Source organism: Hypomesus nipponensis, chromosome 22 (genome assembly GCF_054491055.1).
Source record: "Hypomesus nipponensis isolate SF chromosome 22, ASM5449105v1, whole genome shotgun sequence".
In the NCBI taxonomy this organism is placed as follows: domain Eukaryota; kingdom Metazoa; phylum Chordata; class Actinopteri; order Osmeriformes; family Osmeridae; genus Hypomesus; species Hypomesus nipponensis.
This window is the reverse complement of record NC_140382.1, coordinates 17,343,005-17,370,420: the sequence shown is the minus strand read 5'-3', so window position 1 is coordinate 17,370,420 and position 27,416 is coordinate 17,343,005. Positions and strand designations below refer to the sequence as shown.

The following is a 27,416-nucleotide window of genomic DNA, read 5'->3' as shown; positions in this document are numbered from 1 at the left end:
ACAACGAATTGTTTTTCATATGACAGAGGCCGAGACCCGTCAGAAATTGCTGCGCAATGTGAAGAAAGAGGTGGGTTCTTTTTTTTTTTTATCCTTTAATATTTTGCTGCTGTTTATTACATAATAGTGTGAGATTAAATATGTTTGCTAGTATCACCAGGGGATCATTTAACGATGACCGCCTGTGTGCATGAAAGGTGCGCTTCTGTCATTAGGTGTTGCCCGATTGAATAAACATCGTATGATTGTCACAATGTCAGGAATTAATCATTGAATGAATATGATACCTAAATGCATTCAGTTGTCCCTTAATCTTAATATAGGAGAGGTATATTGAGCGTTATTGCCGCTAGTAAATAGCTACGTACATTTCTTTATTTTATTGAAATTATTCTAGTCCCACCATTATAGGCTACCAGCAACTCAAGCAATTAGTGTTTGTACGGAGCTATCGTGACTGTAAAGAGCTGAATGCTACGTCAAACACAATGGGGACTGAGACGACCACCTCCCCTCTGCAGTCACACCATGCTGACCAGTGTCACTGCATGTTTCCTGCCTAATCAATCTTTGTGAGTTCACCTGACATGTGGTGCTGAGAACCGTCACGAGACCCAAGCTCTCTCTTACAGACAAACTATGGTGAAGCATAGAAACTAGGGCATTTTAACGTTGTTTACTCAATTCCAGATAAACCTGGAAATCAATGTTTTCTACATCAACATCAAAACACTCACTATAATCCTTGTTCTCTCAATCGTGGTTTTATTTATGCTCGAGTTTGTTCCAGATAAGGAAACTCCAACAGTCTAAATCACGATATAGATGTAAGCCTCTCACGCAACATAGTAATTTAAAACAGCGGTAGTGTCGGCCTTGCGAAAGCAATCACTTCTCAGCGCTCCCGACGGGAGGCGAAACAGAATGTTGAATTCATCACTGCGAGGGCTGGAGACATCCACCTTACTGTGACTCATTCCCTGGCTGTGTGTGCCCCTCAGCTCTCTTAGCAGTCTGATACTGAGACCCAGAGGCAGTATGGGTAGATGAATCTCTCTGATCATCTCTCTGAAAGCCTGTTTACATCCAGTGATTTAGTATTATTGGATATTCAGACCCCTTTCTCACAGCGAATGACCATAAATACGCTTGATATGTGCTTTCTCTGATTACAAATGCTCGATGATCCTATCTGTGTGAGTGTATGATACAGTGAAAACCCTCACGTGTCTAAACACAGGTTTTGTTTCAGGTTTTGACCTGTCCGTTTTTTGATAAAGATCCTTCAACGCTGTATGTCTGAGATCTGTTTCTGATTACTTCTCTACTTGTGCATTCTGTTATCTAGTGGCACACACGGTTCAACGCTTTCTCTCTGCTATGAAGCTTCAATCCTTTTTTGGGGAGGTAGAAGGAGAAGGGGGGGGGGGTTGTTTACTCATATAAATCTGTCTGTATCCATCTGTCAAAACAGACCTCTGCCTGAATTTCCCCCTCTACTTTTCTCAGGTGAAACAAATCATGGAGGAAGCGGTGACAAGGAAGTTTGTACACGCGGACAGCAGTCATATCATATCTTTCTGTGGTGAGTAGGACTGTGCAATCAGTTCTATGATAATGAATAATAATATATCATGTGTTAAATGTGATAAGGACTAAATGATTTTGCATGGGTGAGGAAGTACCATTTGAAACAAGTCACAAGGTGGTCACATTTAGATATTCAACATATTTTTGACCGGAAGTGAGTCAGTGACAGTAAGTATAGGACCTTACTCTCTCACCCCTACACATATGAATCCGGGTCAAAATAACCCACAAAAGACGAAAAGGCCTTTGATTTGTTCCGAAGAATTTTAAGTTTTATGACACACACTACACTGAAAATCATTACTAAGCGAGAGAACTACAAACCTACGCGCATACCTGAATACCAAACTGCTCTGATTAGATGTGACTAATAGGTCGGAGAGACTGGCAAATGGTCTCTGATGATCTCTGTGTGAACTCTGTGGGGGGGGGGGTCATTTGATGACGTGATAACTCATCCAGGTAAATTATGAACATGTGTTAAAATACATGCTTTTTAAAAGCCAGAAGTGAATAGTCCAGCTGATTTTTAGGTTGAAGTGAGGTGAAGATTATTTTGTTTGTGTGAAAAAAACGTCACCTCTTGTTAGCTTACAAAAGTGTTCTCATTTACTGAGCCCAGCTGCGGCTTTGTTTTTCATCCATTAAAATAACCTTCAGCCTGAAACTGTAATCACATGTTTTTCTCTGGAGGTGTCAGACTCGACGTTTCACACTTGGAAATGGACAAAACCGTTGTTACAAGTCTTAGGCGAGTGTGGCCTCGGGCCTTGTCGTGTTGTGCTGGGATGTGAAAAGATCTGCTTGCCTAATCACATTTACATATTTAGCAGACGCTCTTATCCAGAGCGACTTACAGTAAGTAAGAAGGGTGAAGTGCCTTTCCCAAGGACACAACGTCATTTGGCACAGCGGGGAACCGATCAGGCAACCTTCTGATTACTAACTCCCTCAACCCTCAGCCATCTGACTCCCTCTAATCACACTGGTTCTTTTCAGTCAGTTATTATTTTGTCTTCACAGGACGCATACAATAAAAAGCCCTCTAGATCACAGGCCGCTATCTAAAAAGCTCCTTTCAAAGTATTCCGAGGCATAGCTTTAATTAGGCTCATGACCAGTTTGACATTTTACCCCACAAAGTGACTGTGTAGGTGAAGAGGCCTGTCCTTGCACCTCCTACTGGTTCAATCTGGGTACGGTCACAGCTCAAGGCACAGATCCATGACTGTCGAGTACATCGCATGACATTTGATTCATTTAGCAGACGCTTTACGAGCAATGCCTATAGAAAGCACTGCAGCAAAATCAACGACCAGAAGCGCACGGTATTTTGGGGGGTTAGAGTAAAGTTTTTTTGGTTTAACAGGCAGATTGCAGGTCTAATTTACATTTAGCGGACGCTCTTATCCAGAGCGCCTTACAGTAAGCACAGGGACATTCCCCCCCGAGGCAAGTACAGGTAAAGTGCCTTGTCCAAGGACACAACACTTTGGCGCAGGAATCGAACCGGCAACCTTCTGATTAATGGCCCGATTCCCTAACCACTCAGCCATCTGACTGCCTAATACCAGCAAGCTGAGGAGACCTGGTGCTCCTGCTGGCCACAGCTGTAAGACGCCCCGTCATGAGGCTGTCTCAGGTGGGAGTGCCGCTCTGGAGGAAACCCTCTGTGTGAGTCACCTCCATGGATATCTTAGCAACCGACGTTTGGCAGATTTCACTCTATTTCTGGTTCTGCTGAGTGTCACCTGTGGACTCTTAATGTCCTCCCGGAAAAGGCGGCTTGATTGATGCTTTGAGATGTATCGGAGTATACAAGAGTAGAACATAGCACTGCATACAGCACAGTATCACACAGTACAGCACAGCATACAGCACAGTACCACACAGTATGTTCCCTGGATACTAGACTGATTGTTTCATCTATCTTCGTATCTCAGAGAGTTCCAGTAAAGTACAACACAGTAAAACTGTGTGCATTGCACCGCTGCAAGTACAAGAACACTGTCTGGTTGAGATTACAAGGGAGATTTACAGCTTCTTCTAACAGAGTTCCACCCACTCACTCTTTCTGTCTCTATTTCTCTCTTTCTGTCTCTCTCTATATATATCTCCTTATCTATTCTGTCTGTTTTGTTCTCTCTGTCTCTATCTATCCCTCTCTTTCTCTCTCTTTCTCTCTTTCTCTATTTTCTCTCCATTCTATGTACTCTGTTCTCTCTCTCACTCCATTCTTTCCGCTCTCACCCCTCTCTTTCCTTCTCTCTACCTCTCTCACCCCCCTCTCTCTCTCTCCCTTTCTCTCCCTCCTTCTCTCCTTCTCTGTTTACAGCTGTTGTGGAGGCGTGTTTGCTCCATGGCCTGAAGCGAAGAGCAGCCGGCCTCCTGTGCAGCAACAAGGTGGCCGCTCTCTTCATGAAGGTGGGGAAGAGCTTCACTCCTGCTGAAGAGCTCTGCCAGAAGGTCCAGGAGCTGGAACAGCTCATGGAGAACAAGTAAGACCCCTCTCGTCTCATCTCCTCTCTTCTACCTCCATGTCCTTTTCTCTCCTCTCCTTTCCTGTTCTCTCCTTTCCTTTCCTCCTCTCATCTCCAATCCTTCCTTGTTTTCTCTTCTCTTAACCTCCTCTCCTTTCCTGTTATCTTCCCTTATCTCTTCCCCTTGTCTCCTCTCATCTCCTCTTCTCTCTTCATATAGTCTTTTCCTCCCTGTCCTCCCTTCTCCTCTCCTCTAACTCCACTTGTTTGCGTGTCCGTCCAGCAAACAGAACCAGTCCCAGTTGAATAACGACGGTGTGAAGAAGCAGTCCAAACAGGCCAACCTCACACCTCAGGCCCTGAAACACCTGTGGATCCGTACGGCCCTCATGGAGAAACTTCTGGACAGGATTGTCCTGTACCTGGTGGAGAACTGCAGGTGAGGCTTCACCCACTCCGTTCAGCCTTCAGCTGGAACTTGCTTTAATGTGTAGGTATTTATACAGATATTTTTGTTGTTGTTTTTTTTCTTCTTCCAGTACATTTTACGAGAGGGAGGCCATGCTAACAGATCCGGTGGACGGGCCGATTCTTGCTTCTCTGTTAGGTATTTATGACAAACCGTCCACACGGCTTTGGTTTCCAGGACGTAACTGATTGTGTGTTCAGATAAGAACTCTCTCACAGAATTAGAGTCCAGGGAACATTACCTTCGCCTTTAGCGTGGTCGTGACTGCCCGAGTGATCACACAGATAAACAGTCAGGGAGCTTGACAGCCAGAGAGAAGCTGTTCAGTGAAGATGACCTTATCTTACCGAAGGACACTGGTCCCGTAGTGCAGAAATGTCAGGGGAAAATAAATAATAGTACTACCAGACTCCAAATTGACTTTCTGCTTACTTTGATAGCAGAAGAATCCATCACAGGTAGGAAAAAAAAAAACGGAAATAGATAAATAAATGAAAGGTTTGGTTTCAGTTGGGACAGAACGTTCGATTTCAAGAATCAATAGTCTTTTTTTCTTTTTCTACCAGTCCTTTTAACGGTGCATTTTTCGGTGTCCTTGGTACTCTGGCAGTGGGGCCCTGTGCACTGGAGTACACCAAGATGAAGACTGCAGACCACTTCTGGACCGACCCCTCCGCTGACGAGCTGGTGCAGCGTCATCGCATCCACAGCGGACACTGTCGCCAAGACTCCCCCTCGAGACGCCCTGCGCTGGTCAGTCTGACGGTGGCTCCTCCCTACTGACATGTCTGTCATACAATGGATCACGTTGGCTAATGTTACTGCAATTCTGCAAATAAACATGGTCCTGCATCATGGGTTCCCTCTTCTCACGTGGGCCTGCAGATCCAGAAGATCCAGTGTAACTGTGTTTGTGGTGGGCCTGCAGGTCCAGTGTAACTGTGTTTGTGGTGTGCCTGCAGATCCAGTGTAACTGTGTTTGTGGTGTGCCTGCAGGTCCAGTGTAACTGTGTTTGTGGTGTGCCTGCAGATCCAGTGTAACTGTGTTTGTGGTGGGCCTGCAGGTCCAGTGTAACTGTGTTTGTGGTGGGCCTGCAGAGACAGTGTAACTGTGTTTGTGGTGGGCCTGCAGGTCCAGTGTAACTGTGTTTGTGGTGGGCCTGCAGGTCCAGTGTAACTGTGTTTGTGGTGGGCCTGCAGATCCAGAAGAGACAGTCCAGCGGCAGCATGGATGACCGGCCTCTACTGTGGGCGAGAGAGTATGTGGAGTCCCTCCATCAGAACTCCAGGGCGACGCTGCTGTTTGGCAAGAACAACGTCCTCGTTCAGCCGGTGTGTGTGAGCTGGGAGGGGTGGAAAGTGTGTGTGTGTATGTGTGGGGGGGGGGGGGGGGGAAAGTGTGTGTGTGTATGTGTGGGGGGGGGGGGGGGGAAAGTGTGTGTGTGTATGTGTGGGGAGGGGGGGGGGAAAGTGTGTGTGTGTATGTGTGGGGAGGGGGGGGGGGGAAAGTGTGTGTGTGTATGTGTGGGGAGGGGGGGGGGGGAGTTACAGAATATATTTACATTTAGTCATTAAGCAGACACTCTTATCCAGAGCAACTTACAGTAAGTACAGGGACATTCCCCCCGAGGCAAGTAGGGTGAAGGACACAACGTCATTTGGCACGAACCAGCGACCTTCTGATTACTTGCCCGATTCCCTAACCGCTCAGCCACCTGACTCTGTGTGTGTGTGTGTGTGTGTGCATGGTATATGTACAGTGTGTGTGTATCTTTGGGTGGCACAGATCCTCATCTTCTGTGTAGTGGAACACACACAAGGTGATGATCATGGCTACTCTCTCGTCTCTACAGAGGGACGACATGGAAGCCATCCCAGGGTACCTGTCCCTCCACCAAACTGCCGACCTCATGACCTTGAAATGGACGCCCAACCAGCTCATGAATGGCACTGTAGGAGAGCTGGACACTGACAAAAGGTGACCTGAAAACCATCATGAATAAACAAGTTAATACATGCAGTGTTTCCGCTATGTTGATTTTGTCGTGGCGGCCCGCCACCTAGTGGCCCGCCACGGTATCAGAAATAGGGCTGTACATCATTTTAGGCCGTATATCTGCCGCGATTGTTCGAGTGCATGTCGGAGAATGGCACGGACACGCGCTTCACAGCATTTCACGCATGTATTTTAGGTGCATTTTTATGTTGAAGTAGTTTTAATTAATAAATAGTGGGTATATTATTATTATTTGCTACAGAATGCTTAGCCTTGGGGGGGGGGGGGGGGCACTGCTAAAAAAAAATCCTGTAGGAAATACTATCATGTTTTACATGTACATGTTTTAATATATTACATTTGAAATATAATACGGTTTAATTGTATTTATCTTTTTTCACACAATGGTTCTTAAAATGTGGTATGTTTGTACATTCACACACATTTAATATGTATGTTTATACTTTATGTATCGTTTAGTTTCATTTTAGTATATATTCATTTTAGCCAACATTTTTATCCAAAAGTGCTTTCAGTGGGAAGATTTGAACCTTCGGCCTTTTGATCTGCAATTAACTGGTCTATCACATATTCATATATAATAAAGTAATGTAAACATGTACTGCCTAATAAGACCACAAACAAGAACTAATAAAAATTAAACGTTGGTTTTTCCTAACAGTGTTTACTGGGACTTTGCCATGACAATTCGTCTGGAGGAGATAGTTTACCTGCACTGTCATCAGCAAGGTGACACACCCTACACTGTGTCTGTTCGTACCTATGTCTGCTCAAGTTTCCCGTTTTCCCTTTTGTCATTTGTAACAAGTACGTTTTTTGTACGAGTAAACGAGAATTTGTCCTTCTCCTCTCCACTGTTTCCCACTGACATACTTCACCTAGGAGAAGCCCCGGTACTTCTAGAACCCCTGTACTAGTGTGTGTGTTCTGCTGGTGTTTAATGGTTCTCTGTTCCTCAGTGGACAGTGGTGGAACCGTGGTTCTGGTGAGCCAGGATGGGATCCAGCGGCCTCCGCTCAGGTTCCCCAGAGGGGGTCACCTTCTCCAGTTCCTCACCTGCCTGGAGACGGGACTGCTCCCTCATGGCCAGCTTGACCCCCCTCTCTGGTCCCAGAGAGGAAAGGTAAGGCGGTCATTCTTATTTTTCCCCATTTTAGTCACGTTTTCGCTTTTATTCATCGCAATGAGCAAGTAGTGCATGTAGAAAGTACAGCAAAAGATCACGGATCAGCAAGTACATTGTTCTAAGAGTAGTATCTTGGTGGTCAGAGTCAAGTTATCTATTTTCCGGACACGATGCAAAGTAATCACATCTCAGCTATCACGCGGAGGCAACAATGAGGATATCTCAGGAAAACACTTTCGGTGTTACGCCGTCCTTTCCACTGAGCAGAGGATGGCCTCGCTTTACCTTGTCATGGGGACATTTTCATGAGGGGTAACGATGAGGAAAGATTCAGGGACGATAGCGTAGCGGACACTGTCATTGACAAGGCGCTGGGAATGGATTTCCGTGAGGGGCATTGTAAACAATCCCCGCCGGGCGGTGAAAGGCTATAAACTCTGTGAGTCGGCAACGCCCGTGCTGAAGTGTGCGTGGGATCTTAATGCGCTCTCCAGGCACATCTCAGGAAACTTGCAAGGACCCGGGTAAGAGATTGACCCTGAGATAACCTCCGTCGTGGAGTTGGGGGGAAGAGAACCGGGGCGACTGTGTGTTGATGCGAGCCATCTGCATTTGTGCTGACTGCTGAGCGACCACCTCCTGTCACCAACAGGGAAAGGTGTTCCCTAAGTTGCGGAACAGGAGTCCGCAGGGGTCATGTGACTCTGTTTCGGACAAGGATGACGACGAAGCCACGGATTACGTTTTTCGAATCCTGTTTCCTGGCAGTCTGACGGAGTTTGGTACGTTTGTGTCACTCTGGCCTCCCAATACTGGTGGGTCTAAATGCTGTAGGGTGTAGACATAAGAATGATATCTTCTTTTCCAGCCCTCTGTCCCTCACACACACACACACACACACACACACACACACACACTCACACACAAACACTGACACACATACTGTACGTAATTACATATTGGTTGTTGTTGTGTGATAATAATGAATGCAGTTTTTCCATTTTCTTCTTTTTTCTATTTTTCTCTGAGTTAATTTCTCATTGTCTCACTTGTCTACCTAGCCCATGTGTGTTGCTCTGTCAACCCCCCTCAGCGGTTACCTTGGAAACAGACACTGTGAGACCATGCATGGGTATCCAGTTGTGTTTGTCACGCATCCATCCTCTGCCTTGGTTTGTTGCTGTTCTCCATGTTTTTATTTGATTCTTTGTCAAATACAACCTTTTAATTTCATGACTAATAGCTCACCCAAATTTTGATATTGACTTTCAACTTGTTGATAAGTATGATGATGGGGATGAGGAGAATGAGATGATTGAGGATGATAATCATTGATGATGAATGATTAAGGATAAGGATGATGAATGATAATGGATGAGGATGATGAATGATTATGGATGATGATAATGGATGAGGATGATGAATGATTAAGGATGATGAATGATAATGGATGATGAATGATTAAGGATGATGATGATGATTACAATAACATGGATGACACTGTTGATGACGGTGATTCCTGTCTGTGCCCAGTGACTCCAGAGCTGGTGGATCAGGGCATGAACATGTGGCACCCCACGCCCAGGAAGTCCTCCTGCTCCTCCTGCTCTCAGAACGGCTCCTCGGATGGCTCCCTGCCCAACGGCTGCAACCAAGACAGGCAAGCAGGGTCACCAGCAGGGCCACCAGCAGGGCCACCAGCAGGGTCACCAGCCCAAACACATCTCTAGCAATGGCTACAATTCCGTTTTCCATTACACAAAAGATATCAAGTCTACACACATGAGGAGGTGAGAGTTATTTTGTGTTTTTTCTTCACAGGGCTCCCTTGAAACTGCTCTGTGACACGATGAAGTACCAGATCATTTCCCGGGCTTTTTACGGCTGTGAGTTCTTTGCTCTCGTGCTAGTTTATCAGTTATTATTTTTTAACAGCTCCAATGATATTACATATGAATACACACCAAAGATGGCTGATTCAAGCCTTCAACTTCAATAGAAAGTTTCTTCCTGTCCCCTTGCAGGGCTGGCGTACTGCCGCCACCTGTCCACCGTCCGTACCCACCTCTCTGCTCTGGTCAACCCCACCATGGTGGACCCCGACCTGCCTCACGACTGCAGAGCTGGCCTCTCGGTGGAGGTCTGGAAAGGGTTCCTCCTCGACTGCTCTGTAAGACCTACCAGCTACTTTACGGTGTTGAGGGGCGGGGGGGTTTCTAACCTGCAACCTCTAGATCAGCAGTCAGATGCTCTAAGCGCTAAGCTATACCCTCACCATGTTTTCATGTGATGCTAAGAACACATGAGATGACCCCGAAACTGTGGTGACGTTCTGCTTCAATAGTCATAACAGCAAGGTCATGAATGGTTGCTTGTTCATAGGCTCCCCTATGGAAGACTAACACCACTTTAACTACAAATAATACACCTTTTTCAATCTGTATGTGTTTGCGAAATGTTTGACATGTACAGGCGCGACATGTGGTAAACGCTTCCTCGTCTTTTATGTATGACTCCACACACAAGATTGGCAAGACATGTGCTTACATGTGACTGTTTGGGTGACTAAGCCTTGATCAAACCGCAAATTCACGTATAGTACGAGTTGGATGTCACGTACAGCTTTTTGTGTGACGGACCCTGACTGAACTCGTGTCGATTCCGTTCTCGTGGCAGGCTTACGATGAACAGGAGCTCATGAGGCGGGTGTATTTCGGGGGCGTGGACCCGACCCTGCGGAGAGAGGTGTGGCCCTTCCTCCTGGGACACTATCACTTCTCCATGACGCACAAGCAGAGGACTGAGGTGGGCTCTGAAACGGAGCTGTTCACAATGTCGCCCCGACAACGTGATGCTGTTTTGTTACGCTGTACTACTGTGTGATATTATGTAAAATTATGTTTTTGTGGCACTGTGCCATTTAATATTGTAGTTGAAATGTTGATATTGTTGAACTGTAATTGAGATTATTGTTACGGTTGCACTATGCCTGGTAGCTGAGATGTTATTACTGCATTGTTCCTTGTAAAATACAGACTGTTGCTTGACTATAATCACAAAAACACTGCACTTCCGATCCTAGATTTTCTGTGGTACTTTCTTCTTGCACTATTTGGATAAAATCATCTACTAAATGAAGAAAATGCAAATGTAAATTGTAAACGTGATGAAAGCCAAACTACGAGCCGAACCAGGAAATGACACGGCGTCTGTGCGTCTCTGTAGGTGGACGAGCAGGTGAGAGCCAGCTACCAGCAGACCGTGGAGGAGTGGCGGGGCTGTGAGTCCATCGTCAAGCAGAGGGAGAGCGAGAAGCATGCGGAGGCCCTGGCAAGGTGCTCCTCTGGGGCCAGCGTGGACAGAGGCGTGGTGCAGCAAGACTCCACCCTTAGCGCTGACGTATGGCCGCTACCATTATGACATGAGCAGTTCAGATTATGTATATGTAACCGGTGTGAACTGGTGAAACTGACTCCTCCGGTATGTAAAGGGCCACCCGCGCCAATGAAGAGGTAGATTTTCTTTGGCGTAGTTGGTAGTGGTTGCGCCTGGAAGTCGAGAGGTGGCAGGTTCGACTCCCCGTGGGGTGAACATTGGCCAGATACCTCTGACGGAACTTGCAAGACCACGTCTGTTACACACCCGTTACATATAGATATACAAATCTATCTCTCTTCCTCTCTTTTCTATTCTGTCTGCTGGGAAAGGAGAATGAAGTTTTTTCATTTATTCTGTTTGCTTTATTGTTGTTGTTTCCTGATTAATGTTTGACTCCTCCCACACCAGAGCATCAGTCTAGACCGCCAGAATGCCCATTCCCAGACCGACTCCAACAGTAGCATGCAGGTGGGGGAGCTCTTGTCATCATGGTAACTACGATTACAAGCACAGTACAAGATAAACATAAACATCTTCATAAACATCTACATGTTCCCTGACCAGGTATTTGGGTCTGTCGAGGAAGTGGATCAGATTGAATCTGAGAGCAGGCCCGAAGAAGCCAAGCCCGACAGCCCCGTGAAGGATGTCCCGGATGTCATCCCAAACGTGGACTCCAATTCTGGGGACAGCTGCTCCTGTGAGCCCCCTGAGTCCGGCCTGTCGGATCCACCCCCAGGCCCAGACTGCGTGGTCACTTCCTCTGCTCCGGCTGTCAGCCCCACGTCTCCTCGGCCGACAGTAGAGACCCCAGGGGAGCAGAGGGAAGAGGAACCCTCCCCAGAGGCCAAGGCTGGGTCACCGCCAGTGGAAACTCCTCTCCCAGTCACCAGAGTAGAGAAGGACCAGAACGTGCTGACGCAGGCCGAGGAACAAGCTGATAAGAAAGCAGAGATCAGAGACTGGGAGAACGAAGTGGTCCAACGCTCGGAACTCGAGGGAATCCAGGAAACTCCGGAGGGCGTCGAGGAAGAGGATCCTGTCAAAGAAGCCGGGAGGGCCTCCGGAACGTCCGAGATGGAAGTGGAGAAAGTCAAACGGTTGTCTAAAGGTTTGGACGCAGATGACGCAATTCACCCAGTAAGAGCAGCTCCTGAGAATGTTCTGAGACTAGAGACCGAGGTGTCAAATGAGTACATTCAAGCTCCTCCACTTGGGCAGACAATGGGAATTATAACACAAGTGAGCAAAACCACAGACAAAGAATCTCTCTGCCGGTCTCCAACAGAAAAACCCAAATATCCTTTGGTAGAAGAAAAAGCAGAGGTTATCAAAAAAGCAGAGAAGCCAAGTTCTTCTGGAATTGACAAAGTCGACGACGTTGAACCCTGTCAGACAAGTGAGACTTTGAGCGGCGAGAAAGACGCTGAAACCGACATCTCCGAAAAATCCCAAACCAAAACCCCTGACTCTGTCGGAACCGCACCGTCAGAGACAAACGCTTTCAGAGCTACAGACGTGACGTTAGCTTTGGCCTCAGAGGAGCATGGTCATAGTGAACCTCCCACACACGGCCTGGACGCATCCCAACCCAGAACCGGCGCACACGAGGCCTCTCAATCCAAGCGGTCTCCAGATATGGCGGACTCCGACGACTCCCCCTCCGCTCTAGAGATGGAGGACATCCCCATGGCCCTGGGGGGGTGTCTGACCATGGGGGATGTGTGGGCCAGGCCCCTGGCAGGCCTGGCTGCCCCCTCAGTCTCCCTGGGCCTGGGGGTGAAAGCCCTGGAGATCCAGCCAGACCCAGGCTGCAGTACCACCCCCGAGGGGACGGACACGGCCTTGTCTGAAGAGGAGCCGGAGATGGAGAGCCTTTTCCCCCTTCCGGAGATGGAGGAAGTAGGGGAGAAGATCCAACCTGTGGAGCAATCTCTAACGCCTCCTGGAGTAGTCCCATACTCGGTATGCACCATGTGACAGGAACCGCTAGTGCTTTTCATGGTTGACATTGATTTGAAAAACTGAATTGATGTGATAGCCTTTGTATTGTACTTGATGCTAGGCAATTGTTTCTCACTTTGTTGTAGCAGGAACAACTAGATCTGTACTTGATCAACCTGCATCGCATTGATAAAGACGTCAGACGGTGTGACAGGACTTTTTGGTACTTCACTCCAGCCAACCTGGAAAAACTGCGTAATATCATGTGCAGGTATGTTCATGTCATATGGCTCTGCTAGCAGTTTGCTATCAGAACTCTGTTACTTGTATATCATTGCCAGTAAACAGATAACACAATAACCCATGTTTTTTGTTGTTGCAGTTATGTCTGGCAGCACCTAGAGATTGGTTATGTCCAAGGCATGTGCGATCTGTTGGCCCCCCTTCTGGTCATTCTGGATGACGGTCAGATCGATTATTCTTTGCTGTTTTTCTATGTGATTAAAACTCTTTTGTCTTCTTTCCTAGAAGTGGGCAGATGAGTCATTTGATATTTTGTGTGTGTGTGTGTGTGTGTGTGTTTGCGCTTCTTAGAGGTCATGGCATTCAGCTGTTTCTCCGAACTCATGAAGCGGATGAATCAGAATTTCCCCCACGGAGGGGCTATGGACTCGCATTTCGCCAATATGCGTTCACTCATCCAGGTATAACGTGTGCACTCGCAGTCAAACTTTTCTAGTGAAGACATTTGGTCCCAGAAAGGGTAGTTAAACCACAGTTGCATATGACGATATAATGATGTATTATTTTGTTAACTGACGTGTCTCCCATTACTTTGTTGATGTGTTACTTTGCTGTGACAGCTGTTCTACTTTGTCCTACCTGCCAGATCCTCGATTCTGAGTTGTTTGAACTGATGCAGCAGAATGGAGACTACACACACTTTTACTTCTGCTACCGCTGGTTTCTACTCGACTTCAAAAGAGGTAAACACGAGTATTGACGGCCGTTAATGCAGCGAAATAAAAATGCGTTGTTAAATGTCACGTGACTCGCATCTCTCCCATGCAATACCGATATTGCATAGGAAAACTTGTATGTTTTTTCTAACCCGGGAACTTGCCCTCCTACTTGTCTCTCCCCAGAGATGGTGTATGATGACGTGTTTTCTGTGTGGGAGACTATCTGGGCGGCCAAGCACACCTCCTCTGGGAACTTCGTCCTCTTCATCGCTCTGGCACTGGTCGAAATGTACAGGGACATCATCCTAGAAAACAACATGGACTTCACGGATATCATTAAGTTCTTCAACGGTGAGTCTAGAAGATTACTTTCTCAATGTGTTCATTAGAGATGTCCGGAAACCGGGATCCCCACACCTACTGTGTTGTGATACTACCTTGTGCCTGGTAGCTGAGATGTTATCTTGCACTGTGCCTGGTGAATTACAGGCCATTCCGAACTCTTCCATAATATACAGTTAGTTAATATCATTAACTAAACTCTAACCATCAACGAAATGTTAGAACTGTGTACCTGATCCTTGATTTTCTGCATCACTTTCGATGTGTACTTTGTGTATGTCACTTTGGATAAAAACTACATTTGACTTTTTAAATTATTATTATTATTATCATTATGAACTGTCACTTTACACTGTGTTCTGTTTCCAATCTTTCCCCAGAAATGGCAGAACATCACAATGTCCAGCAGGTCCTGGTGATGGCCAGAGATCTGGTCCACAAAGTACAGACCCTCATTGAGAACAAGTGATCACGCATGCAGTTGTTCATTCCCTGTCACTCTGTGTAAAATTGTGAAAATTGTGGCACACATAATGCTCATGTACTCTAGGGATACCCTATATATTTATAAAAGTGAAACCAATATTCAGCAAATGGTGAGGGATATAGTGACCGTGTTAATATTTATCAATATTTTTTTTTGTTGTATCCTGAAATGGCCAGGTGGCAGATCTGGAAATATATCATACCCTGATCATTGCACAACAGTGTTTCCAAATGTTTCCAGGTTGTACTAACAGTCAGCGATTACATTATTAATAAATTGAATTGTTTACCTAGTGTATGTAGGCCTGCCTGATGAACAACTATCTTTGCACATTGCTTCAGGGTGTTTCAGTATTAGTTTTGCCTTAAATCAAGTTATTTTGTTCAGGGATATTGCTGTCAAACAGAACCAAATGATTACATTTGCATACATCTTTTGTGTTTAGCAAACTTTTTTCATCCAAAAGCAACATAGAAATACTGCACATAGATAATACAGCTGAAAGTCGAGGATCAAAAGTACAGTTCTAACAGTATTTCAGTGGTCAGAATAAAGGAACTGTTTGTATTTACTAGGCACAGCAAACTGCAAAGTAACCTTAACTTGTAACTCGTAGTTGATTTTGTTTGTATATTGGCATCATGTAGCTGTGAGTTAGACCAGTCTTGAACAGAACTGCAGGAGAATAGCCTGCATCTCTATCAACTATAGGAGGGAATCTGTTCCCATGGCTGTTGCTGAAAACCAACATATTGTGTCAACTAGCAACAGTGTTTCTGTGTCTGTGCTTCTGTCTCAGCAAATATCTTCTCATGTCTTTGCATCGCTGATTGTGAAAATGTAATTTGTGGTCGATAACTGAATTGTTAACACATGATGTTCAAAAGTAATCTGTAAGTTGCACAAAGTAAGATATTTGTTTATTCTATGAGACAAAAATTATGCTGTCTGCACATGGGAGGTTTCTCATTGAAACAGAGATTATTAGACAAAGTTAGACAAGAATAACTAAATGGAAAGAAAACTCTTATTTTTTCAATGTCTTCTTAAAATGGTGTAATTATTACTTTGCTGTGTATTAAACAATCAGTATATTTTGCAATCATCATGGTGTATATGTTTGGTCACAGGTTGTGTATTTATATCTTTAAATCCATTCATTTCATACATTAATGAACTCACAATTGTTTTAGGTTTACATATTTTAAGTAGAATTTTATGAAAGACGAGAGAATCTTTGGGAGGAAAACGGAAAAAAGTTTTTGGGTGAAATATTCCTTTAAATTGTCGCTTCGTTTTATACGTCATCAATAAACGCCAGGTCTGTTTCCAATGGGCCAATCAAACCACATGGTTGAAGGAAAGTCACGGAAGGTCTGCGGAAGAGCGGTTTTGCAGCCTAACTACAAACTAAACGTATTTATTATTTGAGTTTATTCCATCCTTGAAGCTGATCTCTTATAGAGATGAATAGTGTTGGAGAGGGCTGCACGGATCTCAAAAGGGAATATGATCAGTGCTTTAATCGTTGGTTTGCCGAGAAGTTCCTGAAGGGAGATCGAAGCGGTGATCCGTGTACAGACATGTTCAAGAAATATCAAATTTGTGTCCAGGTAAATCACGCCCGCTTCATTGCAACATGTAAATATATCAAATTCCCACAATTGTATTTGTTTTCAGTTACATTAACGCGTGTTTGATCATCAATGGAAGTGCGTGTTTATCAAACCACGATGACTATGCAGGTTACATTTGAGTCTATGCGTGTAGTTCGATAGGTTACTGTAAAACAGGCCCGTGGCGACAGCGACCGTCCACAGCAATGCCTACCACTGACACATTTAAGGGTTTCACAGCAATCATTCACGCGTGTCCTGATTCATGAAGATTTGTTAACCAATTGGGTGTTTTTATCGTTTGTGCAGAAGGCGATCAAGGAAAAGGACATTCCGATCGATGGCGTGGAATTCATGGGACCAAACAAAGAGAAACCTGACAGCTGACGTTGGGACTGAGACGAATACCCCAATTCTCTTTGCCTTGCCATTCTCTGCGCATGCCATGGAAGACGTGATACCCATCCCTTGTCATAATCTAGCTCACGCAGGGAGCCAAGTTGAACCAGCCACTAACCAGCTTTCAGTGTGAGGGATAAAGTGCCGAACACCAGTGGGGATTAGTATGTGTGAGAAAAATGTAAGTATGATTTAGAGAAACTGACAAAAGGAGTCCGTGGTAATTCAGATATGCCTGGAAAAGACCTGGAACTCCTATGGTCTTTTGTTGCTTTTTAATGTTTTTATTTAACATCTGGCACACTTTGAAGTATGCTCAAACGTGGCTTTTCTTTTCTGGAAGCACAAATGGCTGTAGTAATGACGACTAAGCTGCTAGTCTATACACATGACTGAAGTCCGCAATTTAATGCGGATGTACACATTCGTAGGGATCATTTTTGAACACAATTTGGTTAACATGCAAATACTAGATTTATTTTTATTTTCTAACTTGGATTTTTTTTATGTAGTAGCTTAATTAAATTATGATTGTTTGATGCATTGATACAATTTGCAATAAAACACAACCTGGTTTGCCATGTCTGATCTGAGTGACGTGTTTGAAATAATAAATGTCAATATTTCTAATTACCTCGTTTGTCCCCTTCTGAGTCACTTCTTACATTTAAAAATTAGGATTCTCAATGCAGAATGAATGAGGGTACCACTGGTTGAAATGTTGTTTGTGTTTCTCTAGCCAGAGTACAAATGCATAATAGCACAGAATATACCAACTTCAGACATTTGTGTACTTTAATTGAAAAACAAAGCTCTCTTGCACATAGCCACCATGGTACACTAAACATTGGGAAATGGCAAAGGAATGAACTGGATAAAAACCAAGCTAAATCAACTTCACAGAAATTCACCAGATTACAAACAAAAATCAATGTCCAAAATATACTCAGTCATTCATGGAGGTCCATTCACAATCAATATAAAAGCTGATTCTGGCTGTTGACATCTTGTATCTGTAACACTGTGTCACACGAGGTTGTGCTCAATCACATTGGGTGTTCATATAACTGAGCAGGGCGACCATCGACCTAGCTACTTTAATACCAGTTATCTGTCAAATGAAACAAATCTTACATCATCTGGACTACGTGGACTACAGCAACGTGAGAGTACAGAAGCTTACCTAAAATCAACAAAAACCAGCAGGAAGAATATCTGCAAGCTTAAGGCCATGGATGAGAGAACATGGAATGTAAGTTGCAAGCAAGAAGGGAATACTGGGTCTAGGATTGATTCTGGGACAAACAGAGCAAAGCAAAAAAAGAAAAGAAAAACAAAAAAACAAACTTCCTTTTTATCTGTGCTTTTCTGTGAATGGCTGGCTGGCTTATCGGTAGTGGCGAGGGGGTGGGCTGTGGTGCTGTGGGGCGGGTCTCCTGGAGGGGGGGCTATGGCGCGACGTGGCGTGGCGTGGGGGGGACTGGTAGCGGGGCGGAGGGGAGCCTCTGCTCTGGTAGGGAGGAGAGTAGCGCCCTCTGGATCTGGAGCGGGACCGCGAGCGTCCGTAACTTGAACCCCTCTCTTCTAAGACACGTATGTATGCCGTCTCCCCCTGAGCAAAGAAAACAACGTTTTGGAGATTCTCGGGACGAGAAAAATAAAACGACGCCTTTGAAAATGTGCCGTATGCTCGTGTTCATTCTCCAAAGTCTCATTGGCTTTCGGGCCAGTGGGGAGGAGCTTACCTGGTGGGAGCGGAACTCTGTCCTGTCGAGCCTACGCAGTGCGTATTCCATGTCCTCCCTGCGGAGGAACTCCACCACGCCTTCCCCGTCGCGCTGCACGTCTGCGAAACAAACATCCCCCGCCTCGCGCATGTGATCCTTCAGGTCCTGCCAGCTCCCACTAGGTGGCAACCCTGGAGGAGGGGAGGGGGGATGGCAGGATGAAGCACAGCACATGTCCAGGATGGGATGCCTCCTTCGAGGTACGTCCACAATCAGTGGTTGATGCCGTGAACTATTATACCGTTTTGAAAGGGCAGGAAGGAAGTGTGTGTGTGTGTGAGGGCAATACAAATCAAAGATATTGCCAGTTTATTATAAGGATGAATCAACTGTGAAATGTTGGCACGGTTGTAATTGTTTTTTTTTGTGTTTTTTTTTTTACAAACCACACGTGCACACGGCACCTGTTGCCATTGGGCAGTTTTATATTGTTAGTTGATAAACTAAAACAACTAACTAACAACCAAACACTAGCCATTACTGATGTGCCGCAGTTATTGGGGTGCATCCCTAGTTTGTTTATAGTACTCTGGCACAATCTGAAATGTCAAAACATTTTATGAAAGGACTTGGGACGGGTTTTATTATGCCTGGAGAGAAAATGGCATTAACACACAAAGTACCTTCAAGCAATGGATGAATTCAAACAAATGAGGGAACAAACACCTACCAGTCACTATGGCCGGGTGTTTGGGGTTATGCAGTCAACATGATCAGTTTGAGTTTACTGTTTGTTTTTTTCGTGATTGTTTTTTTTTGGTAGCTGACTTGACCTCATCCACTTAGTCCCCTTGGCCTCCAGTCCGCCAAGAGAGAGAGAGAGAGACAAAAAAACAAAACTGCCTACGACTCAGAACGTCCACCTACCAGTCACTACGACCCGGAATTCAGATCTCCGAGTTGGGGGCCCAAACCTCCCCCTAGGCCCCCCTTCCCTTGGGCCACCACCACTAAATTTGGCACCAGAGGAGCGAGGGTATTCCACACGAAGTTTGGAGTCTCCAAATTCATATCCATTCCTTCCATAGACGGCGTCTTCTGCATCCCTAAGAGAATAGAGCAGAGAATACTAATGCACTCCTGTCTGACCAAGGGACACACACCTGCCCTCTCCATCCATCCATCCATCCACTGAGAGCCGTCACTGGTGTTGTGTACATTATCAGGGAAGAGAGAAGCGTGCCAAAAGCAGGGAACTCTGTTTCGACTTGTACGTGCCCAGAGATCATCCCGGGAACTCACCGTGGATCTTCGAAGCGCACAAAGGCAAAGGGGATGGTTCCCCTATTGTTCTTTAGTTCCACGTCACGGATTTTTCCGTACTTGAAGAAGAGATCCTCAATGTCCCTTTCCTGGACGTCCATTGGAAGATTCCCCACGTAGATCCTTCCGTCCGCCATGATAGATGTCTGGCCCTGCTAACACAAACCGGAGGAACCTGCAGGCTTCAAGCTCACGTCGTTTCCACGGACAGGGGTGGAGAAGATCCGTTTTCTAATCCTAGTCCAAAATCCAAAATTCTTAGTCCATCCTCCTCTAATCCCTTAATTTAGGAAACACTCAAATCTTTGGGGGGCATTTGTAGCAGTAGTGCATGTTGGGTTCAAGACAATCAGCCCAGGAGCATGGACCAGTCTGAAAGCTTTAAAAGAGGACAATGAATTCCTGGCCCTCAAAACACTACAGAAAAAATGACTACAGATGTAACGTGGTCCCCATTTGAAGTTAATTGGTCAACACTTCCTTGTAAGGGTCTTAAATAAGTTAGGTTGGGGTTGCATGTTAAAACAGTCTATTGTATATATATTGGGGGGAAAAGACCGGCAGAACAATGAACGACAACAAAAAGTGAAACCTTGGATTTGCGTGTTATCTAATGATCTAGGCTAGCTTTATAGCACGGCGGGAAGGTTACCGAACATAATTATTTAGAATTCACGGTAGTTGTAACTTGTAGAATGTACGACATCAATACATTCATATAATTGCATGTCAGCTAGACACTACTGCTGAGCTATGCAGCTAGTTGCATGTAACGTTTCTAGCGAGAAAAGGAAGCATGCACACCATGCTAGCTACGGTAGCACGCAGCAAGTACATGCACACTGCACAGCTAATGTTAGCCTGGCTAATGCTATTACTAGCTAGTAGTAGCACCGTAGTGGATGTCCCGAAAATCTTTACTAGGCCAGCTAGCTTGAGTCGTAGCTATCATACACTGAAGAATACTATCAGTAAATTGCACGTCAGCTAGAAATTAGTTGGCTTCCAAAACTTGTTGAGATCCACACATTCGACTGTGTAGCGGCTAGCTACCCGCCTTTGTTGATTGCATATGGATAGTCTACTCTTGCTAGCAAAAAAAAAAAGGATGAGCTCCCTTGATATACACGCATTGCCTCACTCATCTTAACTTATTTGGTATTTGGGAAAATAAACATATATATGTAGTTTGTACACGTATTGATACACGTAATTTGTCAAACTTAAGATAATGACTTTCAGACGTACCTTCAAAGAATTCGCGATACAGGAAATGAGACCAGCTCGATCTGTGATCAGTGTCTCTTCCGTAGAGGAAGTCAAACAGCGGCAATAATGGGGTACTTCGTATAAACTGCTTGGGCCACCCTGTGGTGGACCAAGTAAGACACTCAAGTCTTATGACATGCAACACTGGCAGGTTAGCAATTTGGACGGAGACCCGTGAAAATAATAATTTATGGTTTCTAGATCCACCAGGTTGCTTGAAAAAAATAGTGAAGATCATCTACGCAATTACGTGTGACTACCTGACACGCCTCTTCTTCGATCGGATCCCGACGGGACGAAACATCTTACATTGCTGACATCAGTGTGAGCTCACATAAGATCAGCTCATAGCATAACTCCAACCAAGATTAATAAGTGCCAAGATTTTATAGAACAGGGTAAGATGTCACCTAACAAGGAGTCAGACGGGGTCATGATTCACTTCTTCAGCTCTTTTCTTCATCTCACTTGTTCGGCCAGATTTCTTCATCCCATTCAGGTAGACCTACTTTATTTTATGAAATTATGTTTTTGATTTGAATTTATTGCGTTTTAATTTTGTGTAAGATTGGGAATGTGCTCAAAAGATATATTGCTGTGTGCTCACTGTGAACATAGTTGTTACAGTGAATTTAATGGACACAATGAACTCGCACTCTCTCTCTCTCTCTCTCTCTCTCTCTCTCTCTCTCTCTCTCTCTCTCTCTCTCTCTCTCTCTCTCTCTCTTCTCTCTCTCTGTCTCTCTCTCTCTCTCTCTCTCTCTCTCTCTCTCTCTCTCTCTCTCTCTCTCTCTCACACACACACACACACACACGCACACAAAAACCTTTGGTAGGCTATAGCCTTGCCCATGTCAGAAGACAACATACGTGTCTGTTGAACCGGTTTTAGGAATTCTATTACCTTGAATTTACGTGACATGTTCATTAAGAAGGATGAACGTGTTTCAGGTGAAAGATTTTTCTCATTATTGTACATTTCACAAGTGTGCAGTGTCATTGTTATTTGCCCTCTATTGTTGACCAGAACTAAACCATTAACTGTGAAGATTAGAGAACCTTTAACTTTTATCTGATAATTATTGGTTTTATGGAAATGATTGTTAACCTACTCCCTCGACATTGTGCGCCACCCATATCAGATACCTTTCCTGCTCAGGGGCGGATCTAGAGATTTTCATTCGGGGTGGCAATGGGGTGGCAGAAGGAAGTTGTTGGGTGGCCTCCTGGAGGCGAATCAAACCCAAAGTAGGGGGATACAGAACTCCCTATGGTAAATGCTAGAACATTGGAGTTTAAATTAAACAATAAATTTAATATTATTTATTGAAATGTTCTGTAATGTACAAATAATATTTTTCCATGGGAAGATTGAGGTTCATGTTGTTTAATTGTAACTTGTTTCACTACATGCTCTTATGGTTCTTCCCTTTGGGACTGTTTTTTCACAATGTATGCTTCATGTTTTGGCTACCTGCAATGTTTGGGGCTATCTCGTTGTTATGATAAGAGACCTATGCACTTGTGTAAAGCTCTCTCTTGGAAGTCACTTTGGATAAAAGTGTCTGCTAAATGCATTAAAAAAAATTGGGGTGGCAGTATTTTACAGTATAATACTGCCACCCATTGCCACCCCCTTAGATCCACCACTGTTCCTGCTAAGGCTTTTAAAGAAGCTTCACAACAATACTGTAAACAGTAGGCCTACTGGACAATTAATGGCTGTATTTGACGAAAGATGCCTTTCCTATGTGTAATGCACATACAATGTTTTGTCACTGTGTTGATTTTTGGTTTATTTTCGTTTGTAACCAGGAAAATGGTTCTACCAAGGGTTTGGTTGTGCGCACCAGGACACTAGGGGATAGCTGGGGGGGATTTAAAAAAAAATCAGTTTTGTTAGGGGGGAGGGGGGTGTGGGTTACGTGGAGATGTCAACCCCCGTCAATAACATTACAGGAGTTGACTTTTGCAGGTGATCTTCAGAAAATGCGTTTTTCCAGTTTAATAGGTTGGTGATATGCATACACATGTTAAATATGTTTTCCATTGTAGGTAACATCAAGATTATAGCATAATTAAGCATGAGGTGTATCTCCCAAGTAAAGATCAGCAATATCTGCAGTTCAGGGGTACTAGTAACGCTAGGCCTACTAGCTACCAAACGGTACTAGCTAGCTCACCAGTTGAATAGAGGAAAAATATGGAATGTAAAGGGCTATATTTACTTTTTAGATTGACTTCCTTAGCGTCTGACATGTTTGTTAACAATTTTAGGATTTGCGAACGTTGTATAAATGTAAATTCGTGATTTTATATTAAAATGTATAGATGCAGTTCAGTGAGGGTTGAACATCAGGTCAGCGAGCGCGTGCCACTGGCGGCAATTTCTACAGTCAGCCTATGGGAAAATGATTGATAGATAAACCAACGAACTTTATAAGAGTTAGCTACTGTATAATGTGGACAACTCACAGGGGTTATGTTTTACATCTTAAATGTTTTCTTATAATTTTTAAGGTTTTAAAATAACGATGGCTACTGTGAAGTGTGTGAATAGGTGTTACTAGTGAACTGTTTGTTTGGAGCGAATAGTACTGTACTGGGTTAAACCCGGGTCAATACGTTTTGTAACTAACTACATAACGCTACTGTAATTGAATGGTGTTGGGAGAAAAATTCTTACCTCAGTATTATATTTTGTTGTGTAACAATTTATTTTCAATCAGTCTCACTTCTGCAAAATGCTGTACAGACTTTTCAGTATGCCAGGCAATCATATTTTCCTCCGGGAGTTGAACACTAGGCTATACAAAACATTTATAACCGTGATGAAGGTAGAATTTCAGAACTGAAAACATGTTTGTTGTGTAAGCAGTGTTTTGTTTTGGAGAAACATTTCTTAGTACAGATAAGAGTGTTCTAGAAGTATTAGCCTACGAATGAAAATCATAATTGTAAAGACTGGTCTTTAAAAACCAAATTGAATGTAAATGTAACCGACATGGTCTTGGTATACGGCCGATGTTCGCCCCTCACAGGGGTCAAACACGCCACCTTTGACTTGCCAAGCCCGACCACTACCAGCTATGCCAACGAAAAGCTAGCTAGCTATTCGTTGGTGCGGGTAGCCTGTTTACATACTTGAGGAGTGAGTTTAAAACACCCGGGCTACATAAATATATATTAATTTTTCATCTGTCTACCCATTACTATTTACTTAAACAAGTTGACTACCCAAAAGATATGCAGCTTGAGCGAATTCAACAAATTCCATGTAGGGTATGTTTGTTCTATTTACACAGTGAGAATGTATAGTGTCAAGGGGGAGGATGTCATGACAATGTGGTAATTTAGAGGCCGTTTATGACTAGCAATACAAATTAATTAGACACTTGAGAAAAGAGAAAAAAAACACCAGATGATGTCGTCCAGCACAAAGATGCATCACACAATCCTCTCTCCCTCTCTCTCTCTCTCTCTCTCTCTCTCTCTCGCTCTCTCTCTCTCTCTCTCTCTCTCTCTCTCTCTCTCTCTCTCTCTCTCTCTCTCTCTCTCTCTCTTTCTCTGTCTCTCTCTGTCTCTCTCTGTCTGTCTCTCTCCTGTCTCTCCCCCCCTTCTCTCTCTTTCCTGTCTCTCTATCTCTCTCTCTATAGTAAAGGAATAGTACAGAATAGTGTGAAATATTAGAAGACTGGAAGAGTGTGTTAGAGAGTGTGTGCGTTCTCTCTCTCTCTTACTTTCTTTCATTGCTCTTTCAATGTCTTTCCAAACCCATCTCTCATTCACTCATACTTCCATTGCAGGTCTCCCACATATTGTAAATATGGAGGGAATAAGAAGAGGAAATCCCAAATCGGTAACAAGAGGACTGATGATTGCCTTGTTGGCTACTACCATGGTAGTGGTGTACTTCACATCTGGCCTAGGGGCACCCCATCTTTATCTTGAGCAGTGAGTCTAGTCGGGAAAAAAAACCTGAACATCAGATTGAAAATGTTTGTTCAACGTTGACCAGGTTTCTGCTTCTTTTACAGGTTGCCTCTTTCTTGCCCTCCCAGCAGGGCGATATCAGAGTGGGACAATCAAACCAACTCCTCTCAGAGCACAAACTGTTCTCCAAAGTTTGACGTCATGTTCATGAAGACACACAAGACCGCCAGCAGCACGTTACTCAACATTCTTTTCCGTTTCGGCGAGAAGCACAGGTTGAAGTTCGCCTTCCCAGACGGACGGAACGACTTCGACTACCCATCTCCTTTCCACCATTCCCAGGTGAAGAATTATCGCCCCGGGGCCTGTTTTAACATCATCTGTAACCACATGCGTTTTGACGGCCGTGAGGTCTCCAGGCTTCTCCCCTCTGATTCTGCCTACATCACCATCCTGCGGGATCCGGCCCGACTCTTCGAGTCGTCCTTCCATTACTATCACAGCATGATCCCTCAGACATGGCGCATCCCCGGACCCCACAAACTAGCCGAGTTCCTGTCCTCCCCCCGAACCTACTACAAACCACACGGTTACAACTCCTTCTACCTCAAAAACGTGCTCTTTTTTGACTTCGGTTTCGACAACAACCTGGAGGCGAACGATCCCAGCGTGGAGACGGCCATCCGCGCGCTGGCCGAACGCTTCGACCTGGTCCTCATCACGGAGCACTTTGAGGAGTCCCTCGTCCTGCTCAGAGACGCCCTCTGCTGGACGACGGACGACCTGCTGTTCTTCAACCTCAACGCGCGGAGGGCGGCGTCCGTGTCCCGGTTGAGCCCGGAGCAGAGAGCCAGGGCCCGGGATTGGAACGGGGCCGACTGGAGGCTCTACCGGCACTTCAACGCCACGCTGTGGGCGAAGGTGGAGGTGTACGGGCGGGCGAGGATGGAGCGTGACGTGATGGAGCTGAAGAGGAGAAATGCAGAGATGAGGGGAATCTGCCTCGTGGGTGGAGGTGCCGTGGAGGCAGAGATGATCCGGGATAAGGACATGCTTCCCTGGCAGCCGGTTGGGGAAACCTCCATCCTGGGCTACAACTTGAGAAATGACATTGACCCCCAGCACAGGACACTATGTCGTAAAATGCTCACACCTGAAATACAGTACTTATCCAACCTAGGTGTCAACCTGTGGCTCACACAGTTATGGGGCTGGTTGAAGGGTATTCTCTGTTAAGCCAAGACTGCCCAAGGATTTAGCAACATAGAATGCATGACTGGAACCTTGGGCATTTCATTTTACAAATTACATTAGAAAAGTAAGTTTTATATTATGTAACTCAACAAGTTTACAAGTAAACAAGTTTTCTGTTTTACCACTTTGTTTTGATGTGGTACTTGATTACCCCTTCCCCCATGCAAGACAGTTATTTCTAACTCCCAGCCCTTGAAGTTGAATGGATTAGAGAGAAAGACAGGCATTAACCTAACTTGTAGCTTACATAGGAAAGTGTGTGGACCCACTGTTTGTAGGTCTTAGGTGTAATATTCCAAGTCTCATTCCGTATCTCTTCTGTCCAGACTCCTATAAAAAACATTGATCTACCGCTCCTCCAGAGTACAAATGAAACAGCCGTTTGTTTTACGGTAGATAAATATGTGAATCAGTAAGCCAGTCATCATTCACTTGGTAATGCAGGTCGATCTTTATTAAAACAGGGAACAGTTCGACTGCTATGGCCGTATAATTCCTTTTTCTCATCTGGACACCTGGTCATTGATCAGCGTAAATCTACAGTTCCATCACACTAATGAGAAAATAGACACCGCGTTGCCTAATGAGGCCCGTGCTTGGTCTAGAACAAAAAGTTAATTGTTAACATGTTGTAGGCCTACGTATCATTGTGTCGTGACTTGAAGTGAGATGAGAGAGCGTAGTTACACTAGACCGCCTGCAGGGGCCAGTATAACACCTCTATACTCTATATCGATGAGAGTCGCCTCGTCAACATACGAGTTAAAATCTGGAACTCTGATGTATACGAATCAGGATTATTTAATTTATAATTAATAAACCATAATTTGAACAAGAACGCACATTTCAACATTTCAAAGATAGCCATTACAGTAGGCTACATCATTATAGTCATGGTTATTTCAAATCAGAAATATTGCCCTTTCTCCACAAATATTTTGGAGAAAGGGCATCTCTGAATTGTACCTTGCTTACAGGCCTGACCAAAAAGATAATGATATTGTAATTGCCGTCTAATGTATGCTTGTGTAGTGCAGTGCATTGCTATGATTTATCTACGGAATCATCCCATTCCCTTGGGATTACTTGGCTACAAGGAT

General features: G+C 44.7%; 4 protein-coding genes across 8 annotated transcripts; 3 read left to right on the top strand and 1 right to left on the bottom strand.

The window, feature by feature from the left end:
- The first annotated feature begins 19 nt into the window (after positions 1-19).
- sgsm1b (small G protein signaling modulator 1b) lies at positions 20-15,901 on the top strand. The gene is made up of 24 exons (XM_084686403.1): positions 20-70; positions 1,510-1,585; positions 3,926-4,088; positions 4,354-4,509; positions 4,610-4,677; positions 5,150-5,292; positions 5,740-5,871; positions 6,393-6,517; positions 7,218-7,285; positions 7,516-7,679; positions 8,335-8,497; positions 9,216-9,342; positions 9,504-9,568; positions 9,707-9,852; positions 10,359-10,487; positions 10,908-11,081; positions 11,469-11,528; positions 11,625-13,025; positions 13,151-13,275; positions 13,387-13,469; positions 13,599-13,708; positions 13,894-13,990; positions 14,150-14,317; positions 14,689-15,901. Exons 1-24 carry the CDS (start codon positions 20-22, stop codon positions 14,775-14,777), a joined length of 4,083 nt encoding a protein of 1,360 aa, XP_084542529.1. The 3' UTR covers positions 14,778-15,901.
- Positions 15,902-16,137: 236 nt separating this feature from the next.
- triap1 (TP53 regulated inhibitor of apoptosis 1) lies at positions 16,138-17,443 on the top strand. The gene is made up of 2 exons (XM_084687106.1): positions 16,138-16,408; positions 16,721-17,443. Exons 1-2 carry the CDS (start codon positions 16,262-16,264, stop codon positions 16,796-16,798), a joined length of 225 nt encoding a protein of 74 aa, XP_084543232.1. The 5' UTR covers positions 16,138-16,261; the 3' UTR covers positions 16,799-17,443.
- A 144-nt stretch (positions 17,444-17,587) lies between these two features.
- srsf9 (serine and arginine rich splicing factor 9) lies at positions 17,588-21,348 on the bottom strand. Of its 3 annotated transcripts, none has more exons than XM_084687105.1 (5): positions 21,109-21,348; positions 19,840-20,015; positions 19,465-19,643; positions 18,556-18,728; positions 17,588-18,422 (listed from the first exon to the last, which is right to left on the bottom strand). In XM_084687105.1, the coding sequence occupies exons 2-5, from the start codon at positions 19,995-19,997 to the stop codon at positions 18,198-18,200; spliced, it is 735 nt and encodes a 244-aa protein (XP_084543231.1). In that variant the 5' UTR covers positions 19,998-20,015; positions 21,109-21,348; the 3' UTR covers positions 17,588-18,197. The 3 variants fall into 3 exon arrangements, with proteins under 3 accessions (XP_084543231.1, XP_084543229.1, XP_084543230.1); XM_084687103.1 differs by having other exon boundaries at positions 19,840-20,239; positions 21,109-21,346; XM_084687104.1 differs by having other exon boundaries at positions 19,840-20,012; positions 21,109-21,346.
- A 1,680-nt stretch (positions 21,349-23,028) lies between these two features.
- gal3st1b (galactose-3-O-sulfotransferase 1b) lies at positions 23,029-26,712 on the top strand. Of its 3 annotated transcripts, none has more exons than XM_084687100.1 (3): positions 23,029-23,140; positions 24,936-25,083; positions 25,167-26,706. In XM_084687100.1, exons 1-3 carry the CDS (start codon positions 23,119-23,121, stop codon positions 26,296-26,298), a joined length of 1,302 nt encoding a protein of 433 aa, XP_084543226.1. In that variant the 5' UTR covers positions 23,029-23,118; the 3' UTR covers positions 26,299-26,706. The 3 variants fall into 3 exon arrangements, with proteins under 3 accessions (XP_084543226.1, XP_084543227.1, XP_084543228.1); XM_084687101.1 differs by having other exon boundaries at positions 23,038-23,104; positions 25,167-26,712; XM_084687102.1 differs by lacking the exon at positions 23,029-23,140 and adding an exon at positions 23,204-23,966 and having other exon boundaries at positions 25,167-26,712.
- The last annotated feature ends 704 nt before the right edge of the window (positions 26,713-27,416 follow it).

Excerpts from the sequence above, each read along its gene's own strand:
- gal3st1b (XM_084687100.1), top strand. The coding sequence starts at position 23,119 with ATGCGTTTTTCCAGTTTAATAG. Across the intron at positions 23,141-24,935 it reads GCGTTTTTCCAGTTTAATAG|GTCTCCCACATATTGTAAAT; the intron begins GTTGGTGATATG and ends CTTCCATTGCAG. Across the intron at positions 25,084-25,166 it reads CCCCATCTTTATCTTGAGCA|GTTGCCTCTTTCTTGCCCTC; the intron begins GTGAGTCTAGTC and ends CTTCTTTTACAG.
- triap1 (XM_084687106.1), top strand. The coding sequence starts at position 16,262 with ATGAATAGTGTTGGAGAGGGCTGCACGGATCTCAAAAGGGAATATGAT. Across the intron at positions 16,409-16,720 it reads AATATCAAATTTGTGTCCAG|AAGGCGATCAAGGAAAAGGA; the intron begins GTAAATCACGCC and ends TCGTTTGTGCAG.
- srsf9 (XM_084687105.1), bottom strand. The coding sequence starts at position 19,997 with ATGGCGGACGGAAGGATCTACGTGGGGAATCTTCCAATGGACGTCCAG. Across the intron at positions 18,729-19,464 it reads ATTCCGGGTCGTAGTGACTG|GGTTGCCACCTAGTGGGAGC; the intron begins GTAGGTGGACGT and ends CCCCTCCTCCAG. Across the intron at positions 18,423-18,555 it reads CAGAGTTCCGCTCCCACCAG|GGGGAGACGGCATACATACG; the intron begins GTAAGCTCCTCC and ends TTCTTTGCTCAG.
- sgsm1b (XM_084686403.1), top strand. The coding sequence starts at position 20 with ATGACAGAGGCCGAGACCCGTCAGAAATTGCTGCGCAATGTGAAGAAA. Across the intron at positions 9,569-9,706 it reads TTCCCGGGCTTTTTACGGCT|GGCTGGCGTACTGCCGCCAC; the intron begins GTGAGTTCTTTG and ends GTCCCCTTGCAG. Across the intron at positions 9,853-10,358 it reads GGTTCCTCCTCGACTGCTCT|GCTTACGATGAACAGGAGCT; the intron begins GTAAGACCTACC and ends TTCTCGTGGCAG.